General features: G+C 37.5%; 1 protein-coding gene across 1 annotated transcript in view; it reads left to right on the top strand.

Annotated features, from left to right (window-relative positions):
* Positions 1 to 16,492, top strand: part of LOC147030736 (mucin-2-like) — a 229,299-nt gene that overhangs the window by 71,503 nt on the left and 141,304 nt on the right. The window contains exon 6 of the mRNA XM_085872197.1: positions 12,906 to 12,999. Coding sequence (XP_085728323.1) covers positions 12,906 to 12,999 — 94 coding nt within the window. The remainder of the gene's footprint in view (positions 1 to 12,905; positions 13,000 to 16,492) is intronic.

Genomic DNA, 16,492 nt, shown 5'->3' on the forward strand with positions numbered 1-16,492 from the left:
TAAAAAGAAATCAAAACTGATAACTTGTATTCTGAGTGATAATATGGATGATATACAGTCTTCCCAAGATTTGGATAAATCTAAAAAGAACCTCGTTATCTTTGATGATTGTGTTAATGAGAGAAACCAAACGGTAATGGACAGCTACTATACAAGAGGGAGACATTCTTCTTGTAATTGTATTTATCTTAGTCAATCGTACTTTCAACTTCCTCGTCGTTCCATCAGAAACAATGCTAATACTTTATTTTATTCAAGTTAAATTCAATAGATATAAACAATTTTTGGAGAGACAATTGTTCTACATTATGTAGTAAAAAGGAATTTGGGGATTACATGAAACACACGACTGAAAAATATAAATATATTGTTGTGAAACAAGATGAGATATTAAATGATATTTTTCAATAAATAAATGGATATGAAAGAAAGAGCAAGAAGATTTAGCGAACATCAATAGTTGGTTTCAAAAGTAGTAAAACAACAGGAAGACATAAAGAAGAAACACAGACAAAAACTAACAGGTGAAGAAGCATTTGAAAGAAAACAAGATAAATTTTTTAAACCACTTTTAAAAATTTCCCAAGAAAAAATTATAGATGTTTCCACAGTTCCCACAATAAAATATACTCCGAGAAAGCTCCAAATGTTAAAAGATTTCAGTCAAATGACGGAGGAAGAATTAGAGCATATAGGAGAATTAGAATATGATGATGAAGGATTATTTCAACAACTGGAAGAGATGAATCGACCCCCTGATTATATTGTGAATGCTCTTCAAAACAATGAATATTCAGTGGATTCAAAAACCAAAGCAGGGCTCATTCCAACAGAACAATGAGCAATATTTCATCTTGTTCAAGAAAAGGTATTTAATGATGAATTACATGTTTAATGATGAATTATGGTTCTTGAGTTCTGCTCAACCCCCTGTCAAACGAACACCGAGATTAATGTTTCTTCTCACAAAAGATGGAAGACAAGGTTCAACTGTGAGGGATGAATCAAAGTATATTGATAAACCATTGGATATGAGAAATAATGATGATAAAGTATATATTGATCTGCTGAACTCTGTTGATTATAGGGTTATTCTTTCTGGTAAAAGTAGGAAGAATGAGAAGGACAAACACATTATTCAGGCTTTAACTATCCTTGGTTCAGGTGTTAGTTTTCTTCCAAATGACCCATCACAATTAGTTAATAGACTGTTATTGTTGTTAAGCAGTAAGAAGGCTGGAAATAACAATTGTTTTAATGGAGCATCAGCCATTTTAGACCAGTCGATGAACATGAAAATAATTAATAAATATTAATATAAAGACATTTTATCTCATATTAAATAAGATGCGAAGCACAATCCTTAGTTTCAATTTCACAACAAGCGACCACACATCTTCATTCCCATACCCACTACAACTTGACACAACAAAAGAATATGAGGCATCTTTATTGTCCATGGAAACTTTTAATACCTTATTTAATATAACTGATAAAAATGACAAGTTTAGTTATAATCCGGGAAATGGATAAAAAACGATAACAGTCTCACCCGGAGCATATGAGATTTCTCAAATATCTTCCGAAATTGCTTGTCTTCTGAAAGAACATGGTGATGAACCAAAAAAATATTGTTATAGACATTCAAAAACATACTTCAAAATCAACGATTAAACTTAAAAATAACTACAAGGTTGATTTCACAATTGATAATTCATTTAGAGAGTTATTGGGTTTCTCCTCAAAAAAGATTGATGGGACATTTTACAGTGATAATGTCATTCAAATATCCTCAGTAACAAATTCGGTGTTAATTCACAGTGATTTGATTGATGGTGCTTATAATGATGGAATAAAAACAAATACAATATTTTCATTCAGCGCATACTTAACCCCAATTGGTTATAAATTCAATATGGAACCCAAAAATTTGGTTTATCTCCCTGTGTCATGAAAAACCATACACAGAGTAAATTTTAGGATAACCGACCAAGATAATCGTATGATTTCTTTTAATGGAGAAGTAATATCCATCAGAATTCACCTACGTGAAGTTTTCCAATAAATAAACACGATGGTTGTTGTGAGGAAACATGAATTGGGAAAATATAAAATAATTACAGGGGATGGGATGTTCCTTTCCCCATACTATAAGGGCGAAGGTATTATCTTGGTCGAGGATACTATAAACCAGGCGTCGGCAACCTAAACCAGGCCGCGGGCCACTGTGCCACATTCGGGCCACCTTGCGGGCCGCACCCCCCTCCCAACCCGAAAAAATAACAAACACACCTAAAATCAATGATAATAAATGTAATTGTAAATTGAACCTTAAGACCTTCAGCCATCTGAAACAACAACGAAAAAATATTTCAGACCAAGTTAAGTGGACTGGAAGCGAAAGTAATTTATTGTGACGTACAGAGACTGTGATATATGTGGAAGAATCCACATATGTCCACATATGTTAAATTTGCCGTCGGTTCAGAAAAATGTTTCGCGGGCCGCACCTAATGGAAATCCGGACAAGGCGCCGCGGGCCGCACGGGAGGAGCTCACGGGCCGCATTTGGCAAGCGGACCGCAGGTTGCCGACCTCGGCTATAAACCTAGGAGACAAAGGGGTGTCGGACATCAATTTAGAGGAGATGGGATAATTGATACTCTAATGGGTATCAGTTCAACAATTCTTAAACATAACGACCTAATTGGTTCAACTGCTTCTGCTGTAGGAAATGTAGCAGGTGCTATAAAGAGTATAAAAGATGCCCAAAAGGAATCTCATAAATTACAAGCAATAAAAGAAATTAAGAAAGGCAAAACTCAGTTGTCTCCCCAAGAACGACAGAAAATAATTTGAATACTTGGATCAGGATTTCAAAAGTTTTAACATCTTTTTTCCTAAATAAATACAAGTATGGAAGGAATTGATAGTATCTATGATTTGGATGATACTATTATTATCTCAAACTCCACTAAAAAAGAAGATTACTTCAAGGTAAATGCAATAACTGGAACAGACTGGAATGCAAATGGTACAAAAAGTTTTGAAATAAATAATCAACAAACCTATTTGAATCTATCCGAAAGTTTCTTTTTGTGTAAATTTACATTCACTAAGGCTGGGAATAACACAAACGCTGCACTCATAAATGATTTCTCCTGGAAAATGTTTGATAGTATTCGTTTGTACATTGGAACACAGGAAGTTGAAGCGGTTTATTATGTCTCTGCTGTATCTGAAATGATGAAATTTACACTATATTCATTCGGTGATAGAATGCAAAAGGGGGCTGTCGAAGGTTTTATTCCTGATATGTCAATGGGAACAAACACAGACCCTGGATATAATCAAAGGAAAGGAATGTATAATGATGATACAAAAGCAGGTAATAGTTTTACTGTGGCAGTTCCTCTTAAAGGTATATTTGGATTTTGTGATCATGATAAAGTTCTGTATGGTCTTAAAATTAGATTTCAACTACAAAGGAATGATAATGAAAATAGATTACTTTTTGGTGTTGCTAGTGCTTTTGGTGAGCAGAATAAATTTGTAATTGATGGAATGAGTTGGTATATTAGTGAATATACTCCTAATCTTAAAACAGAAGAGATGTTGAATAGAAGACTTAACTCAAAGAAACCACTCGGTGTATCATACCTCAAACGAAGATGTCAACACGTTAAACTCAACCAAACCACTTACATGTGGAATTTGGGTGTTCTGGAAGGAAAGCCACGATATCTGTGGATCATTTTTAAAAAGCCAGATGGTGATACTGCGACTAATAAGAATAATGCATTGAGTGATAATGCTAAGGTGAAACAACTTCGTGTTTCTCTTGATGGAAAATTTTAACAACGAGATAGATTGGAAATTAATTGGGAAAAAAATGATTTTGCTGAAGTATACAAGTCTTACCAAAAGGTGTGCGAAAGTAATGGAAATAAAGAACCTATTTTGGATATGACAGCATTTAAAAGTTTGTATACAATCTATGCGTTTGACCTGAGCGCTCAAAATGAAACTATAAAGTCTAATCGAGTGGATACTTCCCTGTACATTGAAAGAGGAGAGAGTGAAGAAGTTGATACATATTGTTTGCTATTGGAAGAAATAGAATTGCAGATTAATACAGATCATGGTGTTATGATTAGTCTCACATTTTTTGTTAAATAAATGAGTGGCAAAGTACCAACTGGGGTATATGTTAATCAAATCAATCTTCATAAACTATCGTCTTGTGTTCAAAATCAAAAGCCTTGTACGATTAACGTTAATACAATTCAGAGAAAAGGAACAGTAAGAATTGATGTTTTGCTCACAAGAGAACAGGTTAAAATCTTGAATGATACTGGCTCACTTAAAATTAAAATGACAAAACCATTTTTGAAGAAATATTCAATAAGAGAGACGAGTGGAGGATTTCTCCCATTTCTAATTCCTTTATTTGCTGGCTTAAGTGCGGTTGGAGCATTGACGGGTGGTATTTCAACAGCGGTGAAAACTGTCAACGAAAGGAAGGCTCAACTCCGGGCTCAAAAATAATTGGAAAGACATAACAAAGAGTTGGAGAAACAAATTAGTGGAAGTGGTGTAATTGTCGATTTTGCTGAAAAACTTGAAGGTCTGCCTGATAAAGTGAGATTGTTAGTTCGAGATATGCCTTCTTTCATCGCACAAGCAGGTGTAAAATTAACTAAAAGGGGGTAATGGATTATATCTTTCTAATAAATAAATGAGCATTGATGAGTGGTTCAAAGAATTTGGAAAGAATACAACATCAATTTTACAACTTGTCAAATATTGTAAGAAATTAAAAATTCATAATGTGGTTATTTGTATGAGAGACGAATTAACAAACGTGCCTAAACATACAAAGAATATTATTATGAACTTAGAAGATAATAATGGGAACGGTTCTCATTGGGTTTGTATTTTTAATAATCAAGACAAATATTATTTTGATAGTTTTGGTCTTCCACCACCTGTTGAAGTCATCAAATTCTTACAGAATGGTGTTTATCAAACATTTCAAGTCCAAGAATTAAATTGCAAGTGTTGTGGTCAATTATGTCGATAAGTGTTATTTCAACTCAACAAAAATAATTTTTTATGACATTATTTTTAATCTAATATAAATGACTTATGTTGGTAAAGATGGTTCTATCTTTGGTGTATCCCAAGAACTCGATATTGATTTATCAAATTATTACACAAAGGCACAGGCTGAACGACATAAATATAATATAACCAAAAATATTAATATGAAAAATGCTTATAAATTAAAAAATTATCCAACCCTAACTGAGGCGAATGACTTGGTGAGATTAAGTGATTTATCACAACATATATACTTAAATAAAGAGTCCGTGTATTCCAAAGATGCAGAAGTGTTGATTTTATCTCCAGGTCATACAGAATTCACAGTTCGAATTAAAATATTTTTTTTTATAAAGAAGGGCGTATCGTTTGTATGAGAATAGAACAATGGGGGTATGATATGAATGATTTAGGGTATAATTGGTCATTTAAAATTGACCTTGAAGACCTGGAACAATTAAATCAGTCTCGTAAGGAAGAATATTATCCACTTGGTGCTGAGAATGAGTTTTGTGGAGCCACGATTAGTAAACAACAAATAAAAGAATTTAATAAGGGTAAATATTATAATGGTTTTGCCCTAGTTTATATCATGAAAATAGAAAAAACAGGATTATATATAATAAGTAAGGAAATACAAAATGATTTAACTATGGAAATATGGGGAGGTGTTTCGTGTCATAATATTATTCTAACATATATTTCTAATACATAAATGATGGCAAGAAGGCTTCAAGAAAATTATCATTTCTGTGTCCAAGCATACCTTCAAGAAAAGGGTATTCGGTATTTTAATAAATATGTTCTGCAACATAAGAATGAGGTATTTTCAATAAAAGATTGGCATTATGCTGATGTTGATAAACTGACAACTTTAGATTTAATTAGAATGTTAAATAATGAAAAAAATTATAAAGTTAAGAAAACGTAAGGCTCTTTTAGAAATTCAGAAGAAATTTTATTGGTTCCCTGTTGTAAAAAAATTATTTTGGATACAGGAATAACAAGAAATCCTGATGAATATATGTATGATATTCTATGGGGTGTAAGCGATTCAAGTATAGTAAGGGACGAGGAAGTTGAAGAGAGAGAAAAGGAGGAGAGGGAGAAGAAAGAGGAAAGGGAGAAGAAAGAGAAGGAGGAGAGAGAGAAGAGAGAGAAGGAGAGAGAGAAGAGAGAGAAGGAGGAGAAGGAGGAAAGAGCGAGACTGAATAAATATGAAAATATGGAAACCAGTGAGATTAGAAAAAGATTGGTGGTATTACAGAAAATAACTCAACCCATCGAGGAGGAAAACAAAGAATTGACAAGTCTATTATCAGTATTTTCGACAAGACCGTTGACATCGTTTTCATGGAGAGGATATTGATGTTAATTAAAGTTTTTTATTTTTTCTGAAATAAATGGAGGAGAGAGTGAAGGAATTTCTAATGATTCTTTATGTTTTAAAAATTAAGATTCAAATGTGCATGTTGGAAACTAAAAATGTTTTTGCACTCTGTCGGAATTTTTATCATAAATAAATGAGTTATTGTCTCAAATGTAAAAAGAAAACTAATACCAAAAATATCTCGTATTTTAAAAGTAAAAATAACAGGGTTATACAAAAAGGTATATGTTCAGTGTGTGGTTCAAAAAACAATCAATCTATCTCCAAACACAAACTCGGAGGAGATATATAAAAGTTTTTATCATTAAGTAAATTTACAACTACTGGAATACCGGGGGAATTACATCTACCAGGGTATTCTTTCTGTGGTCCAGGCACAAACTTGGATAAAAGATTAGATGAGGCAGACAATCCTAAACCATGGAGCAAACCCATCAATCGGGTTGATGAAGTGTGCATGAGGCACGATATTGATTATGGGAATACCACAACGTTGGAAGAAAAGCATGAAGCCGATAGAGAAATGTTGTATAATTTGTCTCTGATACAAAATCCAATCTTGAGAGAAAAAGTTGATTGGTTCATCGTGAAGAAGATGATCAGTGCTAAATTGAAACTTGGACTTGGAAATTCAAAAAACTTATAGGCTCTAATGATGTCATGAAGATTGAAGAGCAATTAGCTGATGAATTACATAAACCAATATTCACAAAGTTTCAGAGAAGGAAGGTTTTTTCCAAGGAAGTAGATTATATCTGGTCCGCTGATTTAATTGAACTCAATAATGATAAGGGGTACAAGTATTCTTTAACCGTTATTGATTTGAAAAGTAGATACGCATGGGTTGTCCCTTTAAAAAACAAAACAGGTAATACTCTTATGTTAGCCTTTCAACAGATATTTAATAAAAGTAAGAGAAAACCTTAAAAATTGTGGACTGATGAGGGTAGAGAGTTTTATAACAAGACATTTATGAATTTTCTAAAAGATAAGAGTATTACATTATACAGCACCTTTAATGAAGGGAAGGCCGTTGTTGAACGTTTTAATCGTATCTTAAAAGAGAGACTATATAAAAAATTCACACAACTTGGTTCACAACAATGGTCATCTTTTATTCAGGATATTGTTTTTTAAGTATAATGACACGATTCACACGTCAACAAATATGAAACCATCAGAAGCATTTACAAAATTAAAATATGAAAAGGAAATTAATGTCAGAAAACCTAAGTTCAAAGTTGGTGATATCGTAAGAATATATAGGTGGAAATCTCATTTTGAAAAAGGTTATATTAAACGATGGACGAACAAAGTTTTTAAAATTGTTGATCTAATAGATACGGTTCCTTGGACTTATAAGATATATGATTTGGAAGGGGAAGAGATTTTAGGTTCATTTTATTCACAGGAATTACAAAAGACAAAACTAAGCAGATAATACCCATGGGAGCAATGGGTTGTCCCTTCACTCCCTCCTACTATACACCTTTGTGGACACTAGAGGGCCAAGTCCGAGGTGTATAACAGTATATAATGTGTGTCAAGGGGGGGCGTTCTTAGATCTGTGAACCCCAAACACAGAATCCTCAACTGAATAGTCAAGGCGTAACTTTTGTTTGTTGATGTGTGTGTGTGTGTGTGTGTGTGTGTGTGTGTGTGTTTGTGTGTGTGCGTGCGTGTGCATGTGTGTGTGTGTGTGTGTGTGTGTGCAATGGGAGCAATGGGTTGGCGCTTCACTCCCTCCTACTATACACCGTTGTGGACACTCGAGGGCCAAGTCCGAGGTGTATAACTGTATATAATGTGTGTCAAGGGGGGACGTTCTTAGATCTGTGAACCCCAAACACAGAATCCTCAACTGAATAGTCAAGGCATAACTTTTGTTTGTTGATGTGTGTGTGTGTGTGTTTGTGTATGTGCGTGCGTGTGCATGTGTGTGTGTGCAATGGGAGCAATGGGTTGGCGCTTCACTCCCTCCTACTATACACCATTGTGGACACTCGAGGGCCAAGTCCGAGGTGTATAACAGTATATAATGTGTCAAGGGGGACGTTCTTACATCTGTGAACCCCAAACACAGAATCCTCAACTGAATAGTCAAGGCATAACTTTTGTTTGTTGATGTGTGTGTGTGTGTGTTTGTGTATGTGCGTGCGTGTGCATGTGTGTGTGTGCAATGGGAGCAATGGGTTGGCGCTTCACTCCCTCCTACTATACACCATTGTGGACACTCGAGGGCCAAGTCCGAGGTGTATAACAGTATATAATGTGTGTCAAGGGGGGACGTTCTTAGATCTGTGAACCCCAAACACAGAATCCTCAACTGAATAGTCAAGGCATAACTTTTGTTTGTTGATGTGTGTGTGTGTGTGTGTTTGTGTATGTGCGTGCGTGTGCATGTGTGTGTGTGTGCAATGGGAGCAATGGGTTGGCGCTTCACTCCCTCCTACTATACACCATTGTGGACACTCGAGGGCCAAGTCCGAGGTGTATAACAGTATATAATGTGTGTCAAGGGGGGACGTTCTTAGATCTGTGAACCCCAAACACAGAATCCTCAACTGAATAGTCAAGGCATAACTTTTGTTTGTTGATGTGTGTGTGTGTGTGTGTTTGTGTATGTGCGTGCGTGTGCATGTGTGTGTGTGCAATGGGAGCAATGGGTTGGCGCTTCACTCCCTCCTACTATACACCATTGTGGACACTCGAGGGCCAAGTCCGAGGTGTATAACAGTATATAATGTGTCAAGGGGGACGTTCTTACATCTGTGAACCCCAAACACAGAATTCTCAACTGAATAGTCAAGGCTTAACTTTGTTTGTTGGTGTGTGTGTGTGTGTGTGTGTGTGTGTGTGTGTGTGTGTGTGTGTGTGTGTGTGTGTGTGTGTGTGTGTGTGTGTGTGTGTGTGTGTGTGTGTGTGTGTGTCCCAACCCTCACATTCAAAATCTCAACCCCAACCCTCACATTCAAAATCTCAACCCCAACTCAATCCTCGCCCAACACAATGTCTTTTTCAAAATGAGATTTAAATATATATATATATATATATATATATATATATATATATATATATATATATATATATATATACATAAATATATATATATATATATATATATATAGATATATATCTTTTACGTTTTTTTTTTCTCTTCTTCCAATTCTGTCTTTTAAGGCTTTCAGGTTTGATGACGTAGAAAGGGGGAGCAAGCCTGCACTTTCTTCCCAGAACTAACAACGTATTTTTTATGTTTTTTTCTCTTCTTCCAATTCTGTCTTTTAAAGCTTTCAGGTTTGATGACGTAGAAAGGGGGAGTAAGCCTGCACTTTCTTCCCAGAACTTTCTTGATCTTGCTCCCATCAAGCACCATCCGACAAAGAACTACATCGATAGGTTTAGATTCCAAAGAGTGATTGCATTTCAAGTCTCCAAAATAAACCCAACTTTCCAAGTCTTCAAGGTATAACCACATTCCTGTTGAGTTTCCAAGATATGTATCACATTGTGAGTTATCAAGCCAGAACCCACATTTCAAGTCTCCAAAATAAAACCAACTTACAAAGTCTCTAAGGGATAACTCATTTCCTGATTTTTTCAAAATTTGTGAGTTTCCAAGGTCGGTCCCATAATTAGAACCATCTTGGCAGAACCCTTTTCCTGAGTCTCCAAGGTAGTTATTTAAACCATCAAGGCAGAACTCATTTTCTGATTTTTTCAGAATTGGTGAGGTCTCCGAGGTAGGTTTCATATTTAAAACCACCAAGGATAACTCATTTACTGATTTTTTTCAAAATTTGAGTCTCCAAGGTAAAACTTGTATTCTGGCTCATCAAGGTATAACTCGTTCAGTGGGTATTGTCTTGATAACTCGCAATGAGTACTATTGCTGTAAAACTCTTTTTCAGGATTTTGCTGGTCTCCAAGGTATAACTCTTTGGTTGGGCCATCAAGGTCGAGCTCGTTCTGTGGGTCTTGGTCGCTCAGAGGTCTTCAACCAAGCCAACAATTTCGCCCCAAGTTGTAGCAAAAGCAGTATTTTCATATTTTATTTCAGATACAATTTCCTGTGAGAGAAAATAATAGTGTATTAATTAAGTTATTTAATTATTATATGAGTCGATGTTTAAAAGGAACTGAAAAAAGGAAAATAAAAATCTTACCTCAACAGATAAGAGGTTTGAATCCAGTTCATCAACTTGAAGGTTTAGTTCCATACAAATATTCGAACTGCAAGCAAGCTCATCCCACTCAAGGACAGTACAGCACTCCATTGTCCAATTTTTTTTTTTTAATGGAGTCTGGGTTGAACCTTTTATAGAGAAAGACTGGTGGGGGTGGTTTCCTTTGGAAATAACCTGGGCAAGCCCAGGCAAGCCTTCGTTCGGAAAATTTTCAAAACCATAACATTGTAGAATTTCCTCGTGATTTCTTTGAGTCAGAGATGAACTGGAAATGATGTAAGAGCAGGCGGGGGTTAGGAAAAGTGGGCGTGGCTTATGAAAATATCTCGCGGAAAGTGGGCGGGGTTTATGAAAAGTGGGCGTGGCTTATGCAAAAAATAATCTGAGGCTCAAGAGGTGGTCAGATGAGATCATTAAGAGAAGTATATCATTTCATAATGACACCAAAGGGGTATCTTGAAAAATATAAAGATTCAAATCTTTTATTTTTAAATATTTTAGATGGGGATTATTGTGCAAAGAAAATGAAACTATTGAAGGAATTTGAGAATGAACAAATCTTTATCAGTTCAATGAGTGAGCTAAACAATATGCATTGCATATTTGAAAAAGAGTGTCCCTCGGCTTACATGTTTCAGATATTTCTTCAGAATCACCTTTAACAAATCACATTACTACTTTGCTACTTGAACAAATCTTTATCTTGTTGCATTGGTTATTTGAATAGAGTGCCCCAAGGTTAAAAGGGGAGACAAATAAATATACCTTGGGCTAAAAAGGGGGTTTATTTTTTAGGGAAAAAAAATATGAATCGCTGAAAATCCCCCATTCACTTACATGGGGAAAAGTGAGCCAGAATCGGTATACTCACCCTACTCTGGTGTATCGGCTTTGATGTCCGTCAGCACACAAAATTACCATGCTCCACATTGTCTCGGGTCACTCACCTGCATTTTTTTCATTTATTTTTTGTTATTTTTTTTTCATTTATTTTTTCATTCATTTGTATTTTCATTTATGGATGTTGTCCGACGATTCTGTGATTTCTTTTTCCCGGTGTACCAGCTTCGATTTCCATCGGCACACAAAATATCAGCTTTCTATGTTACCCGGAAGGTACCAATCTTTAATATCAATCAGTGAGTGAGTCAGTGAGTGGTTCGAAAGAGCTTTAGATATTAGATATAAAATGGCCTTCACAGCCCATACAGCTCCCATTCCCACCCCTCCTCCCAAATATGATTAATAGTAAATATAATTTTAAACTTACCCTGTGCGCTGACAAGCCCCCAGATATGACCTTCCCATCGGTGTTAAGAATCACCCAAACCAGAAGTGGTGTCCTCCTCTGTGAAGTTGCCTGAATGTTAGTAATGACAGAATCGTCTTTTCAATTGCAGCCATCCATTAAATTAATCACCAAGCTTGTCATGTTCACATGAGCTAATCCCACAAGGTTCAAAGTCAAAGTCCACTCACTGACAGGGACGATCGGGGAGGTCGGATAGAATATGCCGGTCCACAGCCCGTCCACAGGTATGCATGGTCCCACATTGTCGGGAATTTTTGCAGTGAGGACTTCACGATATGAACTTTGTTGGCGAGTTGATCAGAAAGTTCTCCAAATGTTTCGTTGTACAGAGGCACACCACTTTCTCTCAGGTACTTCTCCAAGTATTTTTGGCTTATTTTAGAAGCTTTGTGAGCTATTTTAGTTCACAATCTTAATCTCGCATGTACGATATACATTCCCTGCCCCGATGACCATTGTTGCAAGGCGTTTCTGCGCATATGCACCAAGCATTCTGGGGTGGATTACATCATGTTGAAAGTCGTCTATTTGTGTGTGCAACATCTCAGAAAAAGAAACAGTTATAACTTAGACAATATGGAGCAACATAGCCCCTTGAGAAAAAAAGGACAAAAATAATTGTCCCAACAAGACAACCCACAATATTGTTACACCATTCTTAAGTTATTGCATTTAGATGTCAGGAATGCATCACAAAAGAGAATATAGCTTACCTATAATTGTCTTCTAATTATATATAATTATAATTGTCTCTTCATGAAGAGATGTAAATCAAGAGCTGATTTCACTTCACTAAACTGCTGTAATATTCCATGTCGTTTGTGTGAGGTATATTTTTCACCTGGATGTACTTTTAAGTTTCAGAAAATTCTGTAATTTTCTGTCAAGTTTATTTCCAATATATTTTCCATAGATTCAACTTTGCACCAGTTACCGGAATAAGATGTGTGGTTTATGTGGAAACTACAATAACGTCCCTGATGATGAGTTCGCTTCCTTCAAAACAGGTAAGGTAGCATTTTACACACAATGCTCTTGACCATGTAAGCATGAGCTCATCTATTACACAATATCATCCCAACAGGGTAAACTAAGCTCAGTTAATCTCTTCTACATAACCCTCTATAAAAGGTAAAAGCTAAGCCGGTTTCTTACACGCAACGTTCCTGACAAGGTAAGCAAAGCTAGTGTCTCATTCACCACCCTCTTAATGATGTTAGAGTTTGTATACACATTGCGTAAGGGATGCCTCCAGGAAATATGTGACTTGCACAACCCAAGATGTAATCAGTGGAGTTTGATCGAATGTTTTGCATTTTAAAGCTGATCTTTATCTTGCTGATATTGTCATTAAGGTAAAAAAAACATGTGTCCAAGAGTGTCACTGTAAAATGCAGATTTGAACAAAGCTGTTCCTTAGGTGTTCTTGTTACTTCCACCACTGAAGGTGAAGGAGGTTATGTTCTCACCCATCTCTGTCTGTTTCTTTGTTTGTTTGTCTTTGCACAGTATATCTCCAAATGTTGTGGACGGATCCAGATGAAATTTGGTGGACAGGTTGGGTGTGTGACAAGAACGAATTGATTATATTTTGTTGAAGATCCGGATCCAGATCTGACGACTAGAATTTTTAACGTGATTCTTCACCATTGAGAGATAAGGTTAAAACGATGTTGGGAAACCGTCCTCATGGAGTACAATGAGGGGATCAGGACCAGATGTGAGCAAATTAGCGAAGAAGCAGAAGTTTTGGAGGATGGAAGAAGTATGGCAAGGTATTCCTGGGGATTTCAGAAGTTTTGTGTGAAAGGACATCAGGAAAGCGTACATCATCGACGGATAGAAACCAGGTTGGGTAGACGGATGAAGTAGCGAATGCAGTTGGTGAAAAGGAGGTTTGGAAGAGGATAGAGAAGATCAAGGACAGAGAGAGAGAAAATCAGATGCAGGATTGATGCCCCTTTTGGGCAAAGAAGAAAGCAGCAAGTGGAGCTGTGGAAAATGTGAGGAATGATATGGAGGAGGAGGTGTACAACAAGTTGGAAGAGGATGGTGAGAAGAAGGTGATTTATAAACAGGCTCATGACAGAGATGAGGATAGTAAGGACATGAATTGTGGGGGGGGAGTGGGGGGGTGATTAAGGATGGTGGCGGGAGGCTAGTGACAGAGGGGGTTAGTGTAATAGATAGTAGAAAAATCATGCAAATTATGATACAAGCATCAAATTTGGCATTTCTGTTCTGCAGGGATTTCTGATAAAATCTGCCCGATTGGCCATTTGAAAATCCAAATTTAGAAAAATTTGAAGAAAAAAAAAAACTTCAAAAAAATTTGAAGTCACAGCTGGCTGAAATTCTTGAAGCGCAAGTAAACATCCCAGACAGAGAACCAAGGGGACATGCAGTTATCATTGATGGCTCAGCACTTATCAATGCCCGACCTCCACGCACTTCAAAGATATTTGATGACTATGCTGACGAAGACATCATCCCAAAGGTGGAATCCTATGGTGCCAAGTACGAGAGGGTGGACGTAGTGTTTGATGTGTGCAAGAAGTCAAGTCTGAAGTCCGAGGCAAGGTCGTAAAGGGGGCAAGGAATCAGAAGAAGAGTGACAGGAACCAGTAAGACCCCGATTAACTGGAGAAGCTTTCTTCGAGATGACAGCAACAAGACTGAGCTGTTTCACTTCCTTGCGGAAAAGATGTGTGAAGCACAGACGACAAGCACAGTCATTGTCACAAAAGGAGAAGATGCCATTAGCAACACAAGGAAGTCACTGGATGCTGTGTCTCCATGTTGTCATGAAGAAGCTGACACTCGAATATTTGTACACGCCAGGGATGCAACGACGGATGGTAGCAAGTCCATTATCATTAAGGCTAATGACACAGACGTACTAGTCATAGCAATATCTGTACTGCCATCCTTACAGGAACTAGGTCTTGAGAACATGTGGATTGCCTTTGGCCAAGGAGCCAAGGCGCGATGGATTCCAATCCATGATGTAGTTTCTGCAATAGGGCCTGAGAAAGCTCGAGGGATCCCATACTGCCATGCGTTCACTGGATGTGACGTCGTGTCTGCCTTCCGCGGTAAAGGGAAGAAAACTGCATGGCAGACTTGGAATGTCTTTGATGATGTTTCTGAAACATTCACCAATCTCAGCCAGCATCCAACATTGATTCGTGATCTTGACTTTTTTGAAGTATTGTTTTTTTTTTTTTCAAAGTTTTCAAAATTTGGATTTTCAAATGGCCAATCAGGCAGATTTGATAAGAATCCCCTGGAGAACAAATGTGCCAAATTTGATGCTTATATCATCATTTGCACGATTCCTCTCAAAAATTGCTGTTATCTGCCCCACTAGGGGGGCAGAATTGAAGGTTTGAGAAGGATATTTGGGGGAGCTGTTGAACCATGGAGGGGGTAGTGGTGAGCTGGAGTAACCATGTTGTGTAGGGGGGAGAATGCCATTGGTGGGGATCACAGAGGAGGGGAAGTAGACAGCATTGAAGAGGTTGGAGAAGTGAAGGAAGAGCGCCAGGCATTGATGAGGTGGGCACAGGGACAATACTTGCATTGGGAGAAGTCGAAGTCAGTTGGACGAAGAGGCTGCTGAATGCATTATAAGAGAGGGTTCCATTCCGGAGGATTTGAGGACAGGGTTAATTGTGTGGTATGGAAGGGGAAGGGTGATGCTCAAGATCCGGAGAAGTACAGGCGATTTACGCTTCTAAGTCATGTAATGAAGGTGCTGGAGAGGATTCTTGATGGGAGGATAAGGAAGAGTGTGGAGATGGCGATCAGAGAAGAGCAGCAGGGGCTTAGAAAGGGTAGGGGTGATCGATGGGATGTTCATGCTGAGACAGCTGGTGGAGAAGAGGTTGGAGATGTAAGGTGAAATGGCTTTGGGATTTGTGGACCTGGAAAAGGCCGACAACACTGTCCTGAGAGAGATGGTGATGGCGACACTGAGGTGGATGTTCGTGCTGGAAGCAGAAGTTAGGTTGGTGGAAGGGATGTACAAGGGGACAAAGGGAAGAGTTATGGTTGGTCCTGGGATGTCTGATGAGTTCAGTGTGAACATCCATTTGAGGTTGGGAAGCACTCTCAGCCCACTCATGTTTATCATGGTAAGCAAGAAGGTGAACATGAGGGGTAGTATGGTGAGGATGTCTGTGGACGATCTGGCTGTTGTGGGCAGGAGATGCAGGAAGTACTAGGGGAGTGGAAAAAATCATTTGGGAAACATGGGCTGAAGATGAGTGTGGAGAAGACTGAGGTGATGTGGGTCGGGCAGCAGACAAAATATATGGATACCAGGTTGGAGGGGAAGGACATCAGACAGGGAAATAGATTTGAGTATCTGGGGACACAGTAACCAGGGAAGGTAAAGCAGAAGCAGAAGTGCAGAGAGCGATTCAGATGGGTGTGAATGTGTGGATGAGGGTGGAGGGATTAATGGCAGACAGAAAGATATGAGGGAAATATAAAGGG

This window comes from Eptatretus burgeri, chromosome 3 (assembly GCF_056783735.1).
Source record: "Eptatretus burgeri isolate ZD-2024b chromosome 3, Ebu_testis_v1, whole genome shotgun sequence".
Classification (NCBI taxonomy): domain Eukaryota; kingdom Metazoa; phylum Chordata; class Myxini; order Myxiniformes; family Myxinidae; genus Eptatretus; species Eptatretus burgeri.